The sequence below is a fragment of the Oncorhynchus mykiss genome, chromosome 27, assembly GCF_057628025.1.
Source record: "Oncorhynchus mykiss isolate SJ-2025 chromosome 27, ASM5762802v1, whole genome shotgun sequence".
NCBI lineage: Eukaryota > Metazoa > Chordata > Actinopteri > Salmoniformes > Salmonidae > Oncorhynchus > Oncorhynchus mykiss.
The window spans coordinates 8825274-8851871 of NC_143048.1; the positions used below are offsets into that span (position 1 = coordinate 8825274).

The 26598-nt window shown below is 44.1% G+C and overlaps 1 protein-coding gene across 6 annotated transcripts in view; it reads right to left on the reverse strand.

Moving 5' to 3' along the window:
• LOC110507449 (leucine-rich repeat and fibronectin type III domain-containing protein 1-like protein) overlaps positions 1 to 26598 on the reverse strand; it is a 99822-nt gene that overhangs the window by 39319 nt on the left and 33905 nt on the right. For all 6 annotated transcript variants that reach the window (XM_021587451.3, XM_021587452.3, XM_036965058.2 and 3 more), the window contains exons 2-3: positions 13698 to 13906; positions 2964 to 4368 (exon numbers count right to left, since the gene is read on the reverse strand). In XM_021587451.3, coding sequence (XP_021443126.2) covers positions 2964 to 4345 — 1382 coding nt within the window. In that variant the 5' untranslated portion in view covers positions 4346 to 4368; positions 13698 to 13906. The remainder of the gene's footprint in view (positions 1 to 2963; positions 4369 to 13697; positions 13907 to 26598) is intronic.

A 26598-nucleotide genomic window follows, 5' to 3' on the forward strand; every position in this document is an offset into this window, starting at 1 on the left:
TAAGGACTGTCTGAGAGATATCGCAGGTACACTTCAAGTGGGAAAATAGTTGCAAACCAATGATCCCGCTGGGCAAAGACGTCAATTCAACATCTATTCCATGTTGGCCATTTCATTGAAATGACGTGGAAACAACAATGATTGAACCAGTGTGTGCCCAATGGGATGGCTTTGTCTCTCCCAAAAAAAAACATCCCAGCTCAGAAGAGCCAACAAAGGCTCCAAATAAATAGGTGAATGAATGTGGCATGTATACTAATAATCACTCAAGAGTAAACAGACCCAAGTCTGTCAAGCGAGTAGATCGGTGAGCTCATTGGTCATCACAAAGTATTAAAATAACCAATGGTATGAGTGAGCAAACAGTAAATGCCTTCCTTCCTTCCTTCCATCCTTCCTTCCTTCCTCCCTCTCACATGAGTCCACTTGCACACAAGTGGATTAGCAGTCTATTCAACTGTGAATACTATATAGCTGTAGAAGATGTAGTAGAAGCACTTACACATTCTGAGCCTGCTCCTCGATTTAAAACGACCGAACAAACGTCCATCCCTTAGTAATATGGTTCAGCTGATAGTCGTGATATCACAGTGACAAAATCTCTGTTCCCTCATTCTTTCTCTCCTCAATTCTTCCTTTCTCCCCCCTCCAGTGCTCTTCCGCCCATCCCTAATAGAACCTCATGCCAAGGTGATTTAGAAAGCAGGGCATGAAAGGAGTGTGCGTGTGTGCGACGGTGCCATTCTATTGTGGCGGGGCCTCTATTCACCGGGGCCCCACCCCAGAGAGGGACTGAGGCGTTAAGGGGAGTTGAGGAAGAGTGACTACCGCATAAGTCCAGCTGGGTCCCATTGTTCCCTGGTGACACCTCGCATGGATACACTATCAATGCCATCGATGGGTACCGCCCAAGTGACTGTGCCAGCAAATCTACAGTGGAACCCAATGGTCCTCACAGCCAGCCCCGGGTGCTTCTGATATAAACTATCAATCACTTCCTACATCAGAGGAATGGTAGGGGCCATGTCCCAATACTGTCAGATGGCTTCCTTTTAATAGTAAAAAAAAATTCTGGCTGTTGATGTGATAAAGAGAGCATTGATTTACACTGTATGAAATGCATTTGTCAAGTCATTTCAGATCCACGGACATGAAGGGAAGGACTATCAAGCTGAAATGACGTGTTTTTTTTTTTTTTTTTTACAGAAATGGCTAAAATGATCAAGGACACATTTTGAGTAGGAGCTGGAACAGAGCAAAGTGAACATAGCAGCTAATTTGCAAAGGGCCAAATCAGCAGAAGGGTACCGGCAGACATTTCCATAGCACTAATGCGTAGCGAGCTGGCAGGCTGGACCATTCGTTTGGTCGACCTAGTTCCTGTGGGCATTATACTGATTCGCTCGTAATAATTTTTGGGCTGCGGCGTGTTGTGTACTGGGACCTGGCAGTGGCTGTTACGCCATTCCTCTGCACAGCTTTTGAAAAATGTCTATAAATTACAGCTTCGGGGTGTTGTTGCTAGCTTGAGCTCCTCGCCCCTGAAACATGTCCCTTATGCACATTCCTCTCTTCTTCCAAATCAATATGGAAGACAGAGGCTGAATTTAAGCAAGCTTTGCTGCCCTAGAGTCGAACAAAACCTCTGATTCATCTAAATGTGTTTTTTTTTATGATGAGTTGTTTAAGAAATGTACTGTACTTGCTTTGTTTGTGTGGGTGTGTGTTTGTATTAGTGTATTGAATGCCTTTGAGTGTACTATGTGCTCATACCCTTCAGTGGGTGTGTAGACAAGTGAAAGATACATACTGTAATATGCTAGGTTTACATAACTGTGTGTGTGTGTGTGTGTGTGTGCATCTGTGTGTGTGGGCTCACTGCTTGCCCACCCCAAATAAACAAATCAGTCAACTAGTCAATGAGGAACAAGAATCAGGGAGCCAGGTTTAATTCCTTAGTACTAGATACATTCACCTACAGTAACATCTCTCCTGTCCACTCAGTTAATTAGCTGCCGTGTTCATTCGTTTAGGCACCCCACACTATCCGCTGAGACAGAGTGCATCAGAGCACAGAAGCGTCCGTCTATAAACTGTGTCCCTGCTCTAAAACTGTCCACAATCCAAACTGTGCCTCTCTGTGCACAATGCTCCTCTACGTGTCCAGCATTCAAAATCATCCCTCCAACTCCCCGTGGTAACAGACACCGCTTGGGGAATACGTTTCCCTTGAAACAAAGATGGAAAAGTTCTCTCTTTCTCTTACTGTCGCTGTGCATTTTCCACAGTGGGACAGGACTGCCTATCTCCGGTCACTAAGAGTTGCCACCAAGAATCTTGGCGTGGACGCCCCTAAATGACATCCTAAATCAATGTTCTCCCTTGGTGACTGCTGTCATTGATCAGAGAAGAAAAAAAGAAAGTTGCCTGCATACAGCCCTGGGCCAGGCCCTGTAAGAAGACGTGAGAAGACTTGAATGAAAACCAATACTTTTTGAGGACCAAAATAATTAATGAGCGGAACAGAACGAGCCATCAGCATCTATCAGAGCGATACAAACTCTACAAATTTATATAAATTGATGTTGGACCTGAAGTATGCAATGACGGAAGCATCAAAACAAAAAAAGTATTACCTTGGAACAAGAACAAAGGAAACATTTTCTCAGAGCAAATGAAAGTGTCCTTGTTTATCTCTTGCAAATAACGATGAGTAATTACCACCTAATTATCATCTCATTATAATGACATACATTTGTACAAGATGAAATGTTTCTGGTGTTCTTATGATTGCTACTGATAGACATTTTGTAATTGAACATCTGCGAGTCAAAATGGTATTTAATCATAAAACCGTGAGTAGGTCATTAATACAAAAAAAAAAACAGTTCAAAGTTATTAACTCAATCTAACCAAGAGACTATTTCCCCATCACCCATGTTTAGATCCCTATCCCTCCTCACCTGTAGATGAGCGTGTCATCCAGGGAACTGTTGTACTGGACCTGGTACATCCTGATCCCAGGAACGTGGTTCTGATATGGCCATTTGATCAGCACTGAGCTAGCTGTCAGCTCTGCCATCAGCACCCTTCCCTCCTGGTTCCTCCGTGTGTCGTTGCCCGTGGTTGAGGTGGACTTGGCCGATGTGAGGATGTCTGAAGGACCAGGGTCGGGCTCCCGTAGCCGGTTGGTGCTGTTGGCCAGGTGGGGGAGGAGGTTGACCACCAGCTCCACCTGGCCCGTGGACTCCCCCGCCGCGTTGGAGGCAATGCAGGTGAAGGTTCCAGAGTCCTTCAGGGAGGTGATGTTGATGTCCAGGCTGCCGTTGCTGAAGGTGACAGTCCGTGACGTGTTGGAGATCAGACGGCCCTCTGGGGAAATCCAGTGAATCTCTGGGTCCGGGTCTCCGTTGGCCTTGCACTTCAGACTGGTAGGCTGGCCCTCCATGGTGAAGGTCTTGGCAGACTTCCTGGTCATGACCGGAGGTTCACAGATGAACTCCTCCTCGGGGATGGTCCAGAAGTACTTGGCTGTGAGGTCTGGAGGAGAGGCGCAGGTCTCCAGGTCGTCTTCTCTGGTCAGCCTCCTCAGCCACAGCAGCTCACAGTTACAGTGGAGCGGGTTTCCACCAAAGCTCATCACCAATGACGACTGAGGAGATCCTTTGGCTTTCGCGTAGACAGGGATGCGCAGAAAAAGTGGATCCGGTGGGATCTTCTTAAGCTTATTGGACGTCATGTCCAGACGCGCCAGCTTGTGCAGGTTGGTGAAGATCCCTTGGGGCACGTGCTCTATAAGGTTATGGTCCATGTTAAGGGTGTTGACGTTGGTTAGACGGCCTATCGTCTCCCAGGGGATGTCTACCAGGTTGTTGTAGGACAGGTCCAGGTCTTCCAGGGTTCCTGTGAAGTCGTCAAAGGCGTGTGGAGAGATATTGTGCAGCTGGTTGTTGGCCAAGATCAGGTGCCTAAGGTTGGTGAGCCCCCGAAAGTGGTCATCTCTGATCACACTCAGCCGGTTGCTGTCCAGGTGCAGCGCTCGCAGCCGCTTGAGGTCCTCGAAGGTGTAAGGCATGATCTGGCTTATGGTGTTGCGGGACAACGTCAGATGGATCAAACTAGTCATGTTGGCAAAGTCCCGCCTCCTTATGGCTGTGATATAGTTCTCAGTGAGCCGCAGCTCCACGGTGCGCCGGTCGATGACTGTGGGCACGAAGAGTAGGCCCGTCTTAGCGCAGAGGATGGCCAGTGAGGGGGACAGGTTCTGGCACATGCAGCGCTTGGGGCACAGCTGTCCCCTGGTGGAGACGGCCAGCATCAACAAGGAGAAGATCAGCCGGTCCATCCTCCCTCCGGCTTTCTGGGAAACTGCAAGGCAAAGGAGAGGGGCACTGGTCAGGATGTGAGACACCAGGTGAGGAATTCACTAGGTGAATCAAGATGTATATCTATGTGTTTAGCTATCACAGTGGTCAAACTGAGACTAAATATCTCTATCAGCCATGATCAGGATGCAAAACAGCAGTGTTCAAAGTACATTCAGGTGATTAAAGCCAGTAAATGTATGTGAATGCATTTTAATGAATGCGCAATACCTCGGATTAAATGTTTAGCACAGAGGCATAAGGTTGAGGTGATGTTTCAAGAGAGCCAATTTTCTTAACAGCTTGTATCTTATTTTCCTCCTCATCGGAACTTCTTTAAGATGTTAGGGAATTATACACGTGTCGAGATAAGGACAAATAGTAGGTTTGTGTAATTATAGCTTAGCAAATCATTTAACTCAACATGCAATCCTTGGACCAAGTTAGTTGGCTGCACAGTTTAATAAGGGGTTTATCACAGTGGCTCTACCTTCTGTGGATTCTCTAAAAGCCAGTCTTTTAAATAGCTACATACATCTCCAATATGAGTGAAAACAGAAATGTATCCATATAGAAGACGCCAACTGGCAATGCATATACAATTGTAGCAAAAGCACGCAGTCATCCACCCACACACTTACCAACACTTTTTTATATGCTCTATAAAAAAAACACACACACACAGTGTCTCATATCTACCCTGCTTCCAGAAATGGCAGATACTGTTTTTTCTTTAAATATAGATTGCTAGTCTTATTACAGATCATTTTCTATCTGAGGTAGCGGGACAGATTTGAAGTGCTATGAACTGACTATGTCCGAGATATATAGATATCCTCTCTCTCTCTCTTTCTCGTATGAAGCATATCCGTGAAACGGTGCTTTAATATTTTTATCGTGGTGATTCCTTGTTCATGCCGACGTACCTTAAACACACACGCTCCATCTGTAATGATGATAGCATTTCCGCGGTAACAGTTTTCAGCTTTACAACTTAATACACCAGGATCTGCATGGGATTTGTCATAGGCCATTAAATAGGCCTTTTGTTTCCTCTCTGTGCTGTGAATTTAATAAAACCAGGGAATGGTATTGGAATGGAGAAGTATGAGGTTATTGTATGGCTTCTCTGGTGAGACGAAGTGGCCATCAGCCATGCAGCGTCAACAGACACAGAGCAGCTGCCCATATGCATCTCATTTCACCAACCCATTTCCCAGCTGTACCTTGGATTACGGGGCTAACGCTATGATGAATACTGAACGAAAGTAACGCCACGGAGGCCACGTGGGAAGACTTTTTTGTTGTTGTTGTTTTGTTTTCTGCAACACATTTGATCTTTTGAATAGAAGTGCAGTATGCACTGGTGCACTGGTGCGGTTACTCTCAAGGTTAAATCACTGTGTGAGACATTTAGGCCACCATACCGTACATACCGTAATGGATGAAAAAGGGCAGCATGATGGATGCTCTGAAAAACGCTTACCTGCTGGCTCCTCATAATTAAAAAGGAATTAACTGTACTGCCAGACAACAGAAAAAAACTGTCCTTTTAAAGACATGTCAACAGCCATTAGCAACTGTAAATTGCCGTTTCGCTGGGAATACAGTACATACAAATAAAGACTAACAAGGAACATGCTGCTCCGTTGTTGAATTAATGGCGGTCAGGCCACTTTCAACTTGATACGAGGAAATGCAGGTAAATGACTAAATAACACGGATGCTGTGAAATTTCTCTCTCACACTCACACTCTCCTCATCTCACTCAGGCTAAGTTGTTGTGAGACAACACCATCTGCCATCATCTAAAAGGTAAACAGTTTGCCCAAAGAATGAGGGCCTGATCTCCAGCTCCTCTTATATCATGTTTACTAAAACCACAGCCCTGTCGGCTGTAGCGGGAAACATCGTTACAGTATATGGGCAGAATTCTCCAAGGTAGAGAGCTGGAAATGCCAAGCAGCTAGCCATCAGCTCTCTGGGGAATCTTGGTGTGGACACTGGAAACAGTCCACATCCCAGAGCTTATTTACAGGATGAGTGTCCACTCTGCTCTGCTCAGACAGAATTCTCTGACTCCTATGCCTCCCCACAATGGAGATGGATTAGGCTGTCGGCTGTGGAGGGGAACGGCCTGCAATGCCCCAGGGGCCCAGGGAGGTCCCAGTCAATGAGATCTGATGCCCCGCCGCCTAAGGGATTGGGCTGAGGGAGAAGAGAATAGGAGCAAGACCCAGGGCGGTTCACTACGCATGGAGTAAAGACAGTCTGGGCGACACTTGATGGCTGCCGTTTCCTCCACTCTGGGATAAACAGAAAATGGGATCGCTTGTCCTTCTGTTATTCAGTGAATCGGGCTTCTGCTTACTGTCAGTATGTTTTCACTTTAATGCTGAAGAGTTGTACAAGAGCACTAATGTATGCTGGTCTTGATAGTACAAGACAGGCTACAGGCGTGTGTAAATACTAAGTAGTTAAAACATGAGCATCATTCGTTTTTAATCATATAAATTACCAAGCTTCTACAGTATAATGTGAAACGAGGCAAGATGAAAGGAGCCTGGTAGAACATAGTACAGTAGTACACCAATAACCTTACAAAGAGGACCGATACAGGAATATATCAGCGTGATTCTTTCTCCTTCTCAGAAGGGCCCATCACACAAACGGACTGAGAAGATCTGGCACATGCAGATGTTTGTCGTCTCAACTTGCCAATAACTTAATTGCCATGACAATCGTATCGCTGCGTGATATTAATCATGTCGCGTGAAACGTTCATTTATCATGGCAACGTGGCACCACATCCTGCGTGTCTGGCTGACACGCTTTGACGGATGTGCACTCGTGTTATCGTTTTATGTGGCAAGTAATGAGTTAAATATCACCGCAGTATTTTTTTTCCCTACCTGACGGTATGACGCTGATATTCTCTAAATTGTTTTGGGGTAAATAGCCGATTCCGGTTTGTGCGCTTGTTCCAAAGGCAGCTCTGGTCTGGAGCTTATCCATTAGGGCCATGGACCAAAGGCCTGTCTTACACACCCCATTACGCACCACCACTCTCTTCCTCGGATAAAGGGATGGACAGGAAAGAGAGAAAACATAGTGCTTCAGCAAGACGCTGAGCCATGCATCTCTATTATTGGTCAGGGTGACCCTCAAGGCATGCTCCAAGGTGTTTGTCTCATAGCAACCGCAGATGAACAGGCAGACCAGGGTTCTAGGAGAAGGAGATTGGGTTTCAAAAGCCAGTATATTGTACATTTTGGAGACTTGTGTTGTTTGTGCTTGGGTCTGCGAGGATTGAGATGGACTGCGGCGGTGCTCAGAAGGTGGGAGACCGCAGAGAATCAATCATTTGACACACTGCCTCAGTTACTGAGTTATATCATGAGACACACAAACACGGAGGGGCAACATACCAATCTATCCTATATAGTACATTTACAGCATGCGAGTAGATATCCCATAGACTTCCAGTAATTGTGCTAATGCTAGTAGACGAAGAGCATCACTGCTAAAATCCCAAAAGTATCCCTTTAATCATGAACTTTGCTCTTTGACATCAATTATGCAGTTTTAATGGGAAAACAGGGCAAAAAAGTTTCCCGCCATCTGTGCTCGTCAAATAAAAGGAATAACCACACCCACTTCACATTAACTGGGTGTTGTATGATGCTAGACACTGAAGACTTTCCCAGAGGGCATTTTGGAGCCATTTTCAGTGTGTTCCAGTGGTTAAGTTAGAGTACAACATTATTTGATTATTGCAAGGCAAACATCCTCCGGGTTCAGTAGACGTACCGTCCCATAAACCCAGTAAGCCTTCAAAAGAACGAGCTTTGACCGGAGCCTTTAGAGATCAAATGTTTTGCGGTGAAACCCTAAAATCAGCATTGTAGCTCAAAGACGACGGACCCCTCGCCACACATCCCCACATTGGCCGGGATCACTACCGAGATCTAAGCCACACAGGGGATTCAGAGCGTCTAATGGGGCTACAGCCTCGAACACATAGCACTGCGATTGAATGATTCTCTCACATTACCTCTAAAGCATCCAACAACCGTAACGCAGACGACAACCGCAACCTAACATAACTGATCATCATTTATGGGTGTGTATATTTCCTGCAGAGTCATCACAGCAAGCCTTAAATTAATGTGAAATCAAAATACCAAGAAAACATTCTGTTGGCTGTGGACTTTACCGCGGTGACACTGGGAAGCCGGGTTCCCTTTGAAAGCCCCTTTTAGCTGGAAGAGGCGAGGCGGGGGCCCTACTTGGTAGTCAGCAGTGCTAACTGAGCTCCATTCATGATCACTGCATGCAGCTGTCCCTCTAGGGCTCCTCTATTTGAAGAGATAAGATTAACTGTTTAAAGATATATGCTGCTTTATTTTGTTTTGATTGTTCCGTTAATTTATCCCCTCTTGGCGAATTACGTTGCGGTTATCAACTCCATCTCAATGTGCCAGCATCACACATAGCTGACGAACTAGAGGAAAGTGGTAGAATTGTCAAATGTGAAGTAGAACAAAAATATTGTTTTTATTTTACATTGAATCAGACATGGTTAAATTTGCACATTTCAATCATACCGATTTTTGCATAGCTGAAATACTTTTCAGACTGCTGATTAGGTTATAATTTTAAATCTGTGTGCTGTTTCATCTGTTACACTATTACTGTTATTACGTTGGATGAAAGATAGTGAGCGATATTCAATGGTTTTGAATGGTCAGATCCTTCCTCAAATCTCACAGTTCCTTTAAAGACACAAGTCTTTGAAGTTTTTATCTGACTCTCACAGCACTGCATTACTGTATGGTTCTCTCAGATAAAATACTGTAGCTTGCATAAAGTGAGGATCAAAAAAATAACAGTGAATATGGTGGTATGTGGCATATGGTGTATAGCCTATGATGCTATGCTATTCCAAAAAATCTGGTCATTTAGCAGACACTTCACAAAGCTGTCAAAGAGTAAGACACAGTATTAGGCCATGTGGGAATCAAACACACAACCCTGTTGTTGCCAAAACCATGCTCTAAACCATCGAGGTATTACAACTACCGTACATGGAAATCAAGCAAACATTTCAAATTGCTCTGCGGCTGAACAACTGGGAATTTTATCCATGTGACGCTGGAATAAAAAATAGGCATTTTCCTGTCAGTTTGCCTACTTCCTATCCCTCCATCATGTGAAAAATATCTAGTCCTTCAGCCTCAGAGCGTTATAAAATCCACTTGATTATGCTTCATCAAACTTTCCTATGCAAATCGAGCTGAAATCAGGGATTCCATGGCTCTACCGTAAGTAAATCGATGCTATTTGACTAGTATTTCTAAACCTACAAAACGCATAGAGAATGTATGACTTCTCCCCTGTCCCACAGTTGCAAATATCCTTTGGTTTTTGCCTATGTTTTCTTTGATTATATTTGTGCTGCATGGGTGCCCAAGGGAAAACTCTGCAGTCTGTGATGGGACCAAGTACATTATGGATTGAGTCTGATTTCAAAACCACTCTCTTCTGTCACAACTCCCCGGAAAATGTTTGAATAATCTCTGTCAGCTTCAGCAGACTTGCTCCATTTCACAGCAACTCCCAGTGAATTACCCTGGGCGAAGGCACACTCCCGCTCTGGATATATCTGCCTAGACTGGTCCATGTCTCCAAGACCCTCCTCCCACTGCCCCACTGAACCCATCTATGCATGTCCCTCATCTACAGTACATTCCTTCATATCTCTCATCCTCTATCACCTTTGCGCTCAACTCCCATATCTGTCCATCATAATCTCCAACATAAGATCCCATATGAAAAAGAATCATAAAAATCAAATAAGATTTTTATATGGCAGAAGAAGATTTGTAAAACATCTAATAATAATCTGGTAAAAATGTGTATGTTGCCTTATATCAGTGGTGTATTTGTATATGTGTGGACTTACAATGCCTTCGGAAAGACACCTAGACTTTTTCCACATTTTGTTAGGTTACAGCCTTATTCTCATTTTTGTTTAAAAAAATGTATGTCCTCATCAATCAGAAATATCACATTTACATATGTTTTCAGACCCTTTACTCAGTACGTTGCTGAAACACCTTTGGCAGCAATTACAGCTGAGTGTTCTTGGGTATGACGCTACAAGCTTGGAACACCTGAATTTGGAGAGTTTCTCCCATTCTTCTGTGCAGATCCTCTCAAGCTCTGTCAGGTTGGATAGGGAGCGTTGCTGCACAGCTATTTTCAGGTCTCGCCAGAGATGTTCGATAGGGTTCAAGTCCGGGTTCTGTCTTTGCCACTCAAAGATATTCAGAGACTTGTCCCAAAGCCACTCATGCGAAGGTCTTGGCTGTGTGCTTAGGGTCATGTTGAAAGGTGAACCTTCACCCCCAGTCTGAGGTCCTGAGCGCTCTGGAGCAGGTTTTCATCATGGATCTCTCTGTCGTTGCTACGTTCATCTTTCCCTCAATCTTGACTAATCTCCCAGTCCCTACCGCTGAAAAACATCCCCACAGAATGATGCTAGCACCAACATGTTTCACCGTAGGAATGGTGCCAGGTTTCCTCCAGACGTGACGCTTGGCATTGAGGCCAAAGAGTTCAATCTTGGATCAATCAGACCAGAGAATCTTGTTTCTCATGGTGTGAGAGTCTTTAGGTGCCTTTTGGCAAACTCCAAGTGGGCTGTCCTGTGACTTTTACTGAGGAGTGGCTTCTCTCTGGCTACTCTACCATAAAGGCTTAGAGTGGTGAAGTGCCGCAAAGATGGTTGTCCTTCTGGAAGGTTCTCCCATCTCCACAGAGCAACTCTAGAGCTCGGCCATCGGGTTCTTGGTCACCTCCCTTTAGCCAGGCGGCCAGCTCTTGGAAGAGTCTTGGTGGTTCCAAACTTCTTACAGTTAAGAATGATAGAGGCCACTGTGTTCTTGGGGTATAGTTATTGTGCGTTCTCAGTGGACATTTGGGTGTTTTCTTAAATTCGCTCTGGCTATCTACAGTACTCCGATTTCAGAGCACTCTCGTCTGAGTGTACCAGAATGCAGAATAATTCATTTACGAGCACTCAACACCCGTTGAATATGGCCGGTGTCAGTAACCGTCGGGCAAAAAAGCGCAATTAAATTGTTTCCAGCAGCACAGTTACAGTCACCAACCCTTTGGTAAACACAAAAACATTCTAACCAGCTCTGCTAGGGCGAGTACAATGGTCAGAGGGGTCTCATTTGTGTCTGGACGTAGCTAGCAAGCTAGTCAACATTAACTTGGGTGCTTGACTGGCGTTGTAAGGCCAGAACACTCAAATCAACCCTACTCCTCAGCCTAAACGTCCAGTGTATGCTCCGAGAGCAAAACACTCTTAATTTATGAGCGCAGGCACTCCAGATTCAATTTAACTAGGCAAGTCAGTTAAGAACAAATTATTATTTACAAGGACAGCCTACTTATTCCTCCCCATCAGGGAATTGAACCCCGGTCTCCTGTGTGCCCTGCCCGATGTATGTGAGACCTTAGAAGGTAGCACGTTGGTAGTAGCCAGTGACAAATATAAAACCTAAGTAGGGATGGGCTTGGTTAAAACCCTGGTTGGGAGACCAAAGGCATAGCTGTAAATAAATCAACTGTCCAGTAGGAGGTGCTGCTTAACCTTAACCATGGACACTCCAAACATGAAAATGTACATACAGTGGTTGCTCCTTTAAAACATGCACGAGACATTACGTTTTTTTTTTAAATAATACATGCAACATTTTTGTTATGTCTACATTTTAACCACCCGTATAAATCAGATATTACAAGAATCTTCTTTGAATCTTTTAAGTGTACTTGCTGTCATATGTTTTACTTAAAAGTTCCAGGTAGAACATAAAGCAATCTTGTTAAATTATTCTATATCTTTTCCATATGGGATCCTACTCGCTCTGATCTTCATCATCTGCCCTACGTGTACTACACATCAAACAATCCACCATTCCACCAATTCACCTATGCATCCACCCATGCACCCATCCAACCACCCACCCACCCATCCATCCATGAATCCATCCTAAACACCACCCAGCTACCCAACCAGCCACCCCCTCTGTAATGTCAATATCAAAATCAATATTCAAATCATTCCAAGGGAATCTGTTTTTTTTCTCCATTAACTCAAAGAAGCATAAATATCAATTCATGCACATTTAACACCACCACCTTCCCCCAAATGACCTGTTGGCATTTCTACCGCAGTGTTTTCCTTAAATTAAAAACCGTAACAACATGCAAATACAAAAAGGGCACTTTGAGGTCCGTTACTTCTTTGAGGTCCATTACAGAAATGTCAAGGTCTCAGAATAGCTGAGAAATTCTGCAAGACCTATCCAGGCAAATTACAAAATGACTCACTCAGACTGCATACTGTGTTATCTTCATGCATTATCCCTATTTCTCTTCTTTGTTACAGCTAGTTCAGTGATCGATTCCCCGCTAAATGTAGGGTGAGCGACAATGTTTCTGGCTTTTAAAGCAACATTGAAAGTGCCTGAATGAATTAAGACTGCATGGGCTGGCACAAAATAAATCACTGGCTGCACATAGGCACAGCTACAGTATTCTTTCCAATGTTACAAGTAGTAGTTTAGTTTGTGCTAATGGACTAGCAGATTTTACTTATGTATGGTGTTGTGGTAGGTTTAACTTCCTGTTAAAATGCCTGTCACTTTGTGTTAGGGTGACTTTTGACCCCAGGCCAGACAGGGGCAGCTGGCTCAGGGGACAGGCTACAGCAGGTCCCTGTACTTGATAGAGGCTACGACACTGACCTTTGACCTTAAACCTCTAAACACTAAGGACAGCTGTCCCAGAGGGAAGGTGTAGCAGGTGCTGCCATGGCAACCGGTTGTGAAAAGTAAATATCAGCCCTTAAACCTCAGATGAACAGGAATGGGAAAGGCTTTCTTTAAATTCAATCAATTCAGTTATTGGGGAAATTAGACCCCGAAAAACCAACTGGTGGTTTAGGGTTAGGTCCGTGGATTTGGATTGTGACTTAAATCATCAAAATCATCACTATTGATGGGCCAGATGGCCAGCAGATTGACAGTGTGAGGGAGCTGTCTCTTGTCTTGGATATGTCAACGTTCCCCCTTCATGCCTCTTCACACCATTGAAATCAAGACCAAGACCAAGACAGCTGTCCACCATCAAGCCACTGCTGCCTCATTACAATATTCAAAAGAAAGTCTGTCCATTATGCACACTGCGTAACATCCCAGGATGGGCAGTGCTGTTCAAGACGAGCTGTATCGAGGTACACTGCACTGATATACATACCTCTATCTGGTGTGGTCTGGCAGGGTCGTGATCCTCATGAAGACTGTGTGGGCTGTGTTGGCCTAGCAGAGAAGGGCAGACATGTGCAGCTACATGTGGTCAGGGTGCCGCTGAGCAGGGGGTAAGGGGGACTACCTAAGTAGCATCTGGAGGTCGGCACTGGGGACTAAAGGAAACAACTGGGTCCCTTGTGGAGGATGTCCATTGACCTGGGGGTGATAGAGAGAAAGACAGCATTATATACACTGAGTGTACAAAAGATTAAGAACTCCTTCCCAATATTGAGAACAGCCTCAATTACTAAGGTGTCGAAAGCATTCCACAGGGATGCTGGCCCACAGTTGTGTCAAGCTGGCTGGATGTCCTTTGGGTAGTGGACCATTCTTGATACACACAGGAAACTGGTGACAAGAGAAACTCAGCAGTGTTGCAGTTCTTGACACAAACCGGTGCATCTGGCACCTACTACCATACCCCGTTCAAAGGCACTTAAAACTTTTGTCTCGCCCATTTACCCTGAGAAAGGCACACATACACAACCCATGTCCCAAAGCTTTAAAATCCTTCTTTAACCTGTCTCCTCCCCTTCATCTTTAACCTGTCTCCTCCCCTTCATCTTTAACCTGTCTCCTCCCCTTCATCTTTAACCTGTCTCCTCCCCTTCATCTTTAACCTGTCTCCTCCCCTTCATCTTTAACCTGTCTCCTCCCCTTCATCTTTAACCTGTCTCCTCCCCTTCATCTTTAACCTGTCTCCTCCCCTTCATCTACACACATTGAAGTGTATTCAGTAAGGGATCGTAGCTTTCACATGGACTTAGTCCACGTCATGGAAAGAGCAGGGGTTCATAATGTTTTGTACACTAACCCTTGATATGTTTTCAGAAAAAAAAACACGCCAACATAGCGTAGGTTACAGACAACAATGAAAACAAAATCAGAGAACAGCTATGTGGGTGTGACGAAACACATTCCACAAGGGAGTAGCAAACTGATTCCACTCTACACCAGACTGTACGCAATCCTGTTTTATTTGATCAATTTATAGGATATGCTCGACTTAAACTATAACATTCTCAACTTTATTCTATTCTATTTACAGTATAATCTTAGAGTACATGACAGATACGTCTCCCTCTAAACTGTTCCTCCACGGCTGACCTCAGCGGGAGAGCCGAGTTAAACTCTGCAGCGACTCCAAAATCAGCCCAGCTAAAGAACTTTTTTGCACATGTGGTCGGGAATATATGCCCCTAGGGTATCAGACCTCATTTGCATATGCAGAGCAGAAAAGCAGTGCGTAATAATACACTGATGCACTGTCAAGTCCTTACTTTACAAAAGGGAGAAGAAAATAACACACTCACTCGCACAGAACCCAAACAAAAAGAGACTGATGGTTAACTCTGGGGTTATTCACATCACTGGCCTGCTTTCAAACTAGACAGGAAGGAATTGTGTTTTTATTCAATCAGAGTATTTATCTACAAATATCTTTCCCACCTTCCCTCTATATTTATTCTCTCCTCTCTCCCTCTCTGATCAATATGAACATAATTAAACAACCACGCATTAGCATCTGCAATAAAAAAATACAAATAAACTTTTTCATTAAAACCCCATATGCTCTCATTGGTTTCATGATCTAACAAGAGGCTAGTGGGGGTGGGTGGGTGGGTTTTAGGACACCTCAATGCCCATTGTAAATCTTAAGGGAGCAGACAATATATAATAGACCTTGCCTCGCAACGAGTTACGCCCAGAGAATTTACCCTAAAGGCGCAAACGGCCATTTCTGACCCGAGGGTGTAAAACATGCGAGTTAAGAATTAACATTATGACTAGGGCCCACGAGCTGCAGCCAAGGTGTGATTAGTTGTAACCCCAAAACGCAACACCAGGCTGAAGAAGACAAAGGAACCTTTTAACAATCTACGCTACGGATGAGTGGCTGTGTCTAAGAAGGTGAATTCAAACAGGACCACCCGGTTATTCTCTCCAAGGAATCGTGCGTCTACACTGCTTTCATTGCCACGCTGGAACCACCTATATGGCTGATTAGCCGCCCTCAGAAGACCCCTCTTTCAGAACAAGGGCGAGGAAACAGACCACTAAGAGAAAGGACACTGACATCGCGTGGACAATCAGAGAGTTACACCCGGTAACAACAGAAGTGTCGCCATCAGAGGAGAGGTCGGAACTTGGTCCACGAGGAGAGACCCCATCGGAGACTGTCAAAATGTAATTACATCATTATATTCTGACCCATAAGAGTGGCAGTTCGGGGCAAGGTCAGGGTTAAACTAAGCGTAGTTTTCAAATGTCCCAAAGTGTGCTTTTCTCTCGTGCACTCTCGCTCTTTACTTTTGAAATCCTTATTTTGTGTAACACGTGTCATATTGTGTTGGCCCGCTAGGGACCTGTTTCATTGGACTAAGTTCGAATCAATATCCTAGACTGTGTGTTTGCGTAATCTATCGTTCAAAAGTTTGGGGTCACTTAGAAATGTCCTTGTTTTTGAAAGACAAGACAATTTCTTGTCTTTTAAAATAACATCAATTTGATCAGAAATACAGTGTAGACATTGTTAATGTTGTAAATTACTATTGTAGCTGGAAACGGCTGATTTTTTTTATGGAATATCTATATAGGCGTACAGAGGCCCATTATCAGCAACCATCACTCCTGTGTTCCAATGACACGTTGTGTTAGCTAATCCAAGTTTATCATCTGGGCTCAGTGACCGGTCATGGTGGAGCTGTGAGTGATTTATCACCCGCTCATCAGATGTAACCGTCAGCTCAAGAGCCCTGTCAACCAGCGGAATAACAATGCCGGTGGGTTACTTTGATCAGACAATAAAGATGTTCATTTTCCAAACAACAACACAAACATCAGACAGGAAATACTGGCAGTTACTGTACGTGGATGAGGAGCGTGGGTGGAGAGTGTTGGGTAAACGTGCCTGTCATGGGTCTGTGAGACAGTGTGAAAATATCCACTTAGGCACGAGTATCCTGAGTAAATAGAGACCACATTAAGCTGGGTTAAAAAGCCGTGATGGATTTCTGGCCACCCATGCCTAAGCGTAAGCTTCTAGAAGCACCTCTGGGTTTGGGCTGGTTCTCCTAAGCCAATCGAGACCATCTCTCTTCTCCAAATTCTCCATTACGAACTTGCAGCCTTTCAGCATGGGTCGATACTGCACAGTAGGGAAGGGAGACTGTGTGTGTGTGTGTGTGTGTGTGTGTGTGTGTGTGTGTGTGTGTGTGTGTGTGTGTGTGTGGACTGTGTTGACCACTCTGTCTCTCATTCCATGTACTAGAATGCTGCCATTGGCAAGGACATTCTCACCTTTACTCTTAAAGCGAGGCTGCAAATTCTACCAACAAAATATAATCTAGCACTCTGGTACCCTGCAAACCATGACCCATTTTGTATTCTACATGAGTGAAAAGTAATGGAGTCCATTGCCCATGTTGTGAATGGCTGCTGTTCATACAAGGATTTTTACATTGCTAAACATGACCGTCTTGTTGACCTGATAGCCAGCAATGTGGGAAAAGTGGTCTACCAACCGCACATATGCATAAGGGGAAGCTGGTTCGATGTTGATGATGATGTGTTTTCCTGTGTGCCAAATACGTCAGATATTGTTGTTGAGGAGGCCAGGAGGTGCTCCTTTTGGAAGTGGGCTGTTCATTTGACGGCTATATAGAGCAGGCCTTTGCCAATAAGCTGCTTTCTGTTTTCTTGGACAGCCTCTGGTGTAGGTGCAAGCTGGTGGCGCTGATATTCGGCAGTCTCAGACACATACACAGGCTTGCAGTGTGTGGCCTCCACATTGCAGGCCTGACAAAAACTAGGGCAAAGTAATTGGCTAGGTACTGCTCTGTTTTAGCTGTGGTGGGCAGCCTAGCTCTTTGGCGAAGGAGGTGCTTTCTGTACCCTTGAGTGCCATGCATACAGGGACCTTTGAAATGTTTGGATCCTTTTTTTGTAAATTTGATTGGTGGATTCAAATAAAGTATTTAAAATGTGTGTGCGTGCAAGTGTGAAAACTAATGTGTGAGTGCATGACTGGGTATGTCTATAAAGCACATACAGTACCAGTCAAAATTTGGACACATACTCATTCAGGGGTTTTTCTTTATTTTACTATTTTCTACATTGTAGAATAATAGTGAAGACATCAAAACTACGTAAAAACACATATGGTATCATGTAGTAACCAAAAAGTGTTAAACAAATATTGTTTATACTTGAAAATCTTCAAAGTAGCCACCCTTTGCCATGATGACAGCTTTGCAATCTCTTTGCATTCATCATCTTTGAAATGCAAGAGAATGACCATAATGTATTAGTCCAGTTAGGTGCAATTTAGATTTTGGCCACTAGATGGTAGCAGTGTAGGTGCAACGTTTTAGACTGATCCAAAGAACCATTGCATTTCTGTTCAAATGTTGTATCAAGTCTGCCCAAATGTGCCTAATTCGTTTATTGATACATGTTCAAGTTGATAACGGTGCACTCTCCTCAAACAATAGCATGGTATTCTTACACTGTAATAGCTACTGTAAATTGGACAGTGTAGTTAGATTCACAATAATTTAAGCTTTCTGCCCATATCAGATATGTCAATGTCCTGGGAAATGTTCTTGTTACTTACAATCTCATGCTAATAACATTAGACTATGTTAGCTCAACCATCCCACGGGGGGGGGGGTACACCGATCCTGGTTAATCAAGGTTAATATATCAGCACTCTCAGAGGTTAATCTATCTGTCCATAGGGACATGCAACGCTGTGCAAGAATCGAACCCTCTGAGAGTGCTGATATTAACTGAATATTTGACCTCACGCAGCTGATCACGAGGAGAGGATTATAGATTTAGATTTTAACATACAAAGGAATCAGTCAGTCACATAAATATACTGAAAAGCTCATTCTGGAGTCCATGCATAGTACACACTTAAATACATCAAAGATAAACCATGTTGGTTCTAATATGGCAGTCAGTGAGACAATTGTGATTCTGAGTGCATCGAGGCTCCCTATACAGGTCTGCAGATTGGAGAGGGCTCTAGCCAGTCTTATGGTTTATTCCAGAACAGTGGGTGAAGCATTGTGGGGAGATAGATGCAGAGATGTTACTTTGTGTTGAGCAAAACGAAGGCTTTGTAATTGGAGCTCACGCTTGTGATCGGTGGGATGGAGAGCAATGGCCTCAGCGTGATACGAATCCAGTCACTCGTATTACAGCAGCGTTCCAAGTCACACAACCCTGACCAACCTGAGGAGTGAGGCACTCGGTGTGAAACTGATGGGTTAGTGCTCCCTATAATACCTTCAAATAAGTCACGCTAAAAAGCCTGTGAACACATGCGATGCAAATGGTTCACTCTTATCTTTTCTCTAAGTTTTTTCCCCAGCTTTGGTACCAGATGCAAGACAGCTGATAACTGACCGGCAGATGTGGGCCTAGCTAAATCCCAAGGGAACATTTCCCGGCATTACTGCCAACAGATAATAATCTACTGTGCAAGCAGGGGGACAATTTAGCTATGTTTTAGCAAAGACATCACATTTGCTCCTCATTACAAGTATGCAAAATGGTCTTGACACACCTTCAAACCCAAGCGTCCAGCGGCATAACTTTAGGCTGATTGGAGTCTATTTTAGGTCTGATTATTTCAAGTTAATGTCCTCCCTCCTTGTGGCTGTCATTTGCCAGATGTGTGTGTGTGTGGATGGTTTCTGACACCACTATGGAGGTACAGGACTGTTTCCAGACAATGCAGTGGACCGTCTCTCTCCTCAGCTTATTCCCGGTCTGTCTCGGCAGTGGCTGTAGCAAGGCCCAGATCGCCTCTCCTCTCACTCTGACTGCACCACTAATGATTTAGTCTATATATAACCCCTCTCTCTGTCTGCCTGCCTGCTTTTCTCATCTCCTGCTCTAGCCTCACACCAGACCCATGTATCTAAACCCCATTTCATTAAAACTCCACAGCAGGCAGAATAATAAGACATTTTGGCGTGGATAAAGAATGATGCTGTTTGAGTGAAAGGCTCAGTCTTTGCTGGTTGCTAGTTTGACGATTGTGTCAAAGATCACAGGGGAAACGGAAAATGTGAGCACAGGAGGTGCAGTAAAAGAGAAAATAAAAGAGAGTTGAAAAAGAAAGAGACGTTTGCCTGTTCTTCTGCTAGATAGTACAGAGGTCTCTGGGTCTTAGTGCAGTCAATCCAGAACGTCTGGCGGAGACAGTTCTGTTCCTGTTACACCATTCCCATCTCTGCTGTATACAGTTGTCGCAGTGACATCATGAACATTCTATTGCCACCCAACATCAAACTTGTCATTGTCGCTATGTAAAAGTATAAACACAAATATGACCGGCTGTATGACATCAACAGCATGGTGGTCCAAATGACATAATTGCTGGATTTTACTTCAGTATATGTCAATGTAGCAAGCCAGGCAACTAAAAGCAACGTTCTAAACAATGTTTCGGTTAGTTTCTAGCGTGTTAGCTAGCTAGCTGGCACTCCCTAAAAACACGCCACTTTGATACAGCTACGACCGAAAGTGACTTTTCGCTAACCCCTTTCCTAACCTTAACCTAATCATCCTAACCTGTTACAAAAAAAGTAACTTCCAGTCACAGCTGTAGCAAAGTGGCGTGTTTTTAGGGAATCTCCTAACATTAGCTAGTTCAAATAATGACCAGAGCATAGCTGACATCTTAACTTCAGCTAATTTGTCTTCATTATTACAGGAAGATAAAATCACAACAAGGTAATAATTTACAAGGTAATGATAATTACCTGATAATGATAAGATAATGAAAAACAAATGTTGTTGGTCGTATACACATATTTAGTCGAATGGTAATGATAGATAATGAACGGAAATGGTCTCTTCACACAGACAATGTGGTGAAGAAGGAGCAACAGCACCTCTTCAACCTCAGGAGGCTGAAGAAATTTGGCTTGGCCCCTAGGCCCTGACAAACGTATATTGTTGCACCATTGAAAGCATCCTGCCAGACTGTATCACCGCCTCGTACAGCAATTGCACCTTCCACAACCGCAGGGCTCTCCAAAGGGTGGTGCAGACCAACACAACACCAGTAGCACACCACCTGCCCTCCAGGACATCTACAGGACCCGGTGTCACAGATCATCAAGGACCTTGACCACTGAGTCAGGGCCTGTTCACCGCGCTACCATCTAGCATATGGAGACAGTAGAGGTGCATCAAAGCTGGGAGCAAGAGACAGAGAAACAGCTATCTCCAGGCCATCAATCAGACTGTTAAACAGTCACCAAGGGCCAGCCTTCCGCCCAGTACCCTGCCTCTGAACCTTAGTCACTGCTCCAGCCAGCTACCACCTGGGACACTACCCTGCACCTTAGAGACTACTGCCCTATGTTCATAGAGTCATTGAACACTGGTCACTTTAATAATGTTTGCATACTGTTTCACCAACTTTACATGTACAGTATATAGTGTTTTTTAGTCATGGCTAATCCTATTTAACTTGTTATGGGTTATGGGTATATTATTATTGGTAGGTATTCCTGCACTGTTGGAGTTAACACAAGTATTTTACTGCACCTGCGTCTGTGACAGCATGGGCAGCACCATTAAGGCTACAATGCTTAGATATCCCCACTAAGTTGACTACTTTAAAATGGAGGAAGCATGGTGGAAGCCCTCAATGGCGCTGCCCATGCTAAAACAACCTTCTGGTCATTAGAGGCCTCCCTCACCCGCTCTATCATTCTCTATGGGTGTGCACTGACTCGCTGCTGGTAACCATGACAACAGACGCTGAGACAAGGTCAAACTTTATTTTTTTGAATGCATCTGAGACATGGAAAACCATCAGTCGCAGGACAGTCTACAGTCATTCCACCGGATTATAAATTACATTTTGTATTGACCAGCGACGACACTTGTCGCATTCTAATGGTCTACAGACATGTTGTTAGACCATGTATAAAAGAGCCACTGAGTACCGCTATTGGCACGTGTTTTTCTGTTGCTCATTAGAAGAAAAAAAAGATTTGTAGTGGAGGTGTGTTTCCTGACCGATTCTGCATTTGGTTAATGATGTTTGTCCTCCATGAGACACTGTAGTTGCGGCAGCCTATTTATTAATTTCCTCAAATGATAAGATAACTCAAGAAATACGTCTTTCATTCAGTTTTAGTTGCACAATTTTACATTTAACTAAGGTGTTTGGTGCAAAAGTTCTCAAGTAAAAAAATGTGTGAAGTGTTGTCTTATGTAAACAGTCAGAGCTGCTGGGCAGGTCTGTCTCCCTGTCTATGATATTGGATAGAGAGCAATCTCCGCAGCTGTTCACTCCACGTCAGCGGGCAAATGGACATCGTCAAATCACGGATGTTCAAAACTCTGGTTTAGACCAGACTGAGTTTATGGCAAAAATTATAATATTTACACTTTGTGGTCAATTGTGACGATAGAATAACTGCTTGACTCATATTGATGCCACATAGGCAGTTTTAAAGGGATTTGTTGCTCTTTAACCAGATGATTATAGGTCGTTTTTTTCTTTATTCGTTTTTGGGGAACTCAGTCGGTCTTTCAACTTGCTGTTGAGACAAGCCTAAGTTGTAATAGCAGATTGAACTAGATGCAATTTCAAAATCAATTAAGGTTATACTTTTACCAGACACAGAGAACTCAGTCGATCTGTACAATACAGACCAGAGATTGGGAACAATTCTAGCTTTCTTTAACTTCTTGAAACCATTTATCTTTTCAGGCACTTGGAAGTAGGACTATATTTCTTCATTGACTTTCTCTGCCATGAAATTGTTGGGGAGGTGCTTTGCCATCTTGTTGTGATATTTTGTTCACTAAATTAACTTAATTCGATCAGACGGGGCATAAGGTCCTCCAGCCTGGACTATATTTAATAGCAAATCCTCCTGACCTTTCGGGAGCTCTGTGGCTGCTGGATGCCAGAAACTTGGCCTCACTCTCTCCAAACCGAGACAGCCCGAGTGCACCAGGGTGGAAGACTTAAGCTAGCCTGCATCCTCAGGCTGATTAGGACTGAACCCCCTTCATCTCAACGTTGGAACAACAACACAATGTTCCTCTTTTAGAAAGCTCCCCCCCCCCTAAGTCTCTCATTCCAGCAAACAGCATGACCTTGAGACATCCTGGCCCTCCCTCACCCGCTCCATCCCTCGCATCAGCCTCCCCTCCGGCTGCACCTGTCCTCATTTATCCATTTATTTATTTTGTGACGAGCCGCTATCCTCTCCACCTGGTAGGGCATCGTGGTGTTCATTTTTATTTCACCTTTATTTAACCAGGTAGGCTAGTTGAGAACAAGTTCTCATTTACAACTGTGACCTGGACAAGATAAAGCAAAGCAGTGCGACACAAACAACGACAGAGTTACACATGGAATAAACAAACATACAGTCAATAACAGAATGTACATTTTTAAGATAAAGGGAGGTAAGGCAATAAATAGACCATAGTGGTGAAATAATTACAATTGAAACACTGGAGTGATGGATGTGCAAGTAGAGATACTGGGGTGCCATGGAGCAAATAATAAAACATAACAGTATGGGGATGAGGTTGGATGGGCAATTTACAGATGGGCTACGTACAGGTGCAGTGTGAGCTCTGTGAGCTGCTCTGACAACTGTTGCTTAAAGTTAGTAAGGGAGATATGAAGTTCCAGTCATTGGCAGCAGAGAACTGGAAATAAAGGTGGCTAAAGGAGGAATTGGCTTTGGGGGTGTCCAGTGAAATATACCTGCTGGAAAGCGAGCTACGGGTGGGTGCTGCTATGGTGACCAGTGAGCTGAGATAGGCGGGGCTTTACCAAGCAAAGACTTATGAAGCGAGGGCCAGCCAACGAGAGCATACAGGACGCAGTGGTGGGTAGTATATGGGGCTTTGGTGACAAAACAGATGGCACTGTGATAGACTGCATCCAATTTGTTGAGTAGAGAGTTGGAGGCTATTTTGTAAATGACATCGCCGAAGTCAAGGATCACCAGGATAGTCAGTTTTAAGAGGGTATGTTTGGCAGCATGAGTGAAGGATGCTTTGTTGCGAAAAAGGAAGCCGATTCTAGATTTCATTTTGGAATGGAGATGCTTAAAACTTCTTATGGCTTGGGGATAGTATTTCGATGTCTGGATGAGAAGCGTGCCCAAAGTAAACTGCCTGGTCCTCAGGCACAGAAGCTAGGATGTGCATATAATTTGGATAGAAATAGTCATAATAAACATTCATAAAAAATACAAGTGTTATACATCGGCTTAAAGATTAACTTCTTGTTAATCCAGTCGCTTTGTCAGATTTCAAAAAGGCTTTACGGTGAAAGAATACCATGCTATTATCTGAGGGCAGTGCCCCGCTTACAAAAGCATACAAACATTTTACAAACAAGTAAAGGAATTACAAAAGTCATAAATAGCGATAATTACCTACCTTTGATGATCGTCATATGGTTGCACTCACAAGACTCCCATTTACTCAATAAATGTTCGATAAAGTTCCTCTTTATATCCAAAAACCTCTGTTTTGTTCAGTAATCCACAGGCTCAAATGCAGTTACAACAGGCAGATGAAAAATCCAAATAGTATCCATAAAGTTCATAGAAACATGTCAAACAATGTTTATAATCAATCCTCAGGTTGTTTTTAGCCTAAACAATCGCTAATATTTCAACCGGACAATAACGTCGTCAATATAAAAGGTAAACAAGATAGGCGCGCTCTCGGACGAGCGCATGAAAAACCTCTGGGACACTGTAGGGTCCACTCATTCAGAGTGGTCTTACTCTCTCATTTTTCAGAATACAAGCCAGCCAAATCAATTCTGTTATACTCACAGACATTATTTTAACAGTTTTGGAAACTTTAGTGTTTTCTATCCAAATCAAATTATATGCATATCCTAGCTTCTGGGCCTGAGTAGCAGGCAGTTTACTTTGGAAATGCTTTTCATCCGGAGGTGCAAGCAATGAGGCAGTGATCGCTGAAATCCTGGTTGAAGACAGCAGAGGTGTATTTGGAGGGCAGGTTGGTTAGGATTATACCTATGAGGATGCCTTTGTTTACGGATTTGGGATTGTACCTGGTAGGTTCATTGATAATTTGTGTGAGATTGAGGGCATCAAGTTTAGATTGTAGGATGGCCGGGGTGTTAAGCATGTCCCAGTTTAGGTCACCCAACAGCACGAGCTCTGAAGATAGATGGGGGGCAATCAATTCACATATGGTGTCCAGGGCACAGCTGGGGGCAGAAGGTGGCCTATAGCAAGCGGCAATGGTGAGAGACTTGTTTCTGGAAAGGTGGATTTTTAAAAGTAGAAGCTCAAATTGTTTGGGCACAGATCTGGATAGTAAGACAGAACTCTGCAGTAGATTGCAACTCCGCCCCCTTTGGCAGTTCTATCTTGTCGGATAATGTTATAGTTAGGGATGGAAATTACAGGGTTTTTGGTGGCCTTCCTGAGCCAGGATTCAAACATGGCTAGGACATCCGGGTTGGCAGAGTGTGCTAAATTAGTGAATAAAACAAACTTAGGGAGGAGGCTTCTAATGTTAACATGCATGAAACCAAGACTTTTACGGTTACAGAAGTCAACAAATGAGATCGCCTGGGGAATGGGAGTGGAGCTAGACGCTGCAGGGCCTGGATTAACCTTTACATCACCAGAGGAGGAGTAGGATAAGGGTACGGCTAAGGGCTATAAGAACTGGTAGTCTAGTATGTTGGGTACAGAGAGTAAAAGGAGCAGGTTTCTAGGCGCGGTAGAATAGATTCAATGCATAATGCACAGACAAAAGTATGGTAGGATGTGAATACAGTGGAGGTAAACCTAGGCATTGAGTGACGATGAGAGAGGTGTTGTCTCTAGAGACATCAATTAAACCAGGTGAGGTCACTGCATGTGTGGGAGGTGGGAGAAGAGGGTTAGCTGAGGCATATTGAGCAGGGCTGGAGTCTACAGTGAAATAAGACAATAATCACTAACCAAAACAGCAATGTACAAGGCATATTGACATTAGGGAGATCATGCGTAGCCGAGCGATCATAGGGTCCAATGAGTAGCTGGACGGGCTGGAGACACGGCGATTCAGACAGCTAGCGGGCCGGTGCTAGCGGGCTAGCAGAAGGGCCTTAGAGGGATGTTGCGACGGAAGAAGTCGGTTGTAGCCCCTTCGTGCGGTTACGTTGGTAGACCAGTCGTGATGGATCAGCAGGGGTCCGTGTAGGAAAAGGGTCCAGGCCAATTGGCAAAATAGGTATAGTAGCCCAAGAAATTGACTGATGGACCACTTCAGCTAACAGTCCGGTATGCTCTAGACAGTGTAACGAGGTGGTTGCTTAATGAACACCCCTGTGTCTCCCTGCCTCTGTGCCCTCTGCCACACGTACAGCAGAATCAGCTCCACTAATAGGGACTTTGACGGGCAGAAGAGTGGGCACCCTGGTGAGGCACCCCATCATTACAGACCGGCAACGTGAGCAGACACGATAATGGGCTGCGGTGTTGGAACATACATAAAACAGCCATTAGAGCCACATACAATGTACATTCACTAAACCTCTATTACAGAATATGCCGTTTGAAATTGCACAGTCTTTCAAAACCCTCCAACCTTGTCACATCTTAAAAGCTCTTTATCAACATACATTCCGCTAAAAGTGTCTACATCCAGTATCCCTGTGAGATGGCCAATTACCTTGCACACACATAGCTATAGTCCATCTCCTTGGGGATGACATTGTTACATAAAGAGGGAGGCGGGAAAGGACTGAGAGTGGATGTCAAAATCTATTATTTCGGCACTTGAATTTGAATCATAGGCCCATTGAACAC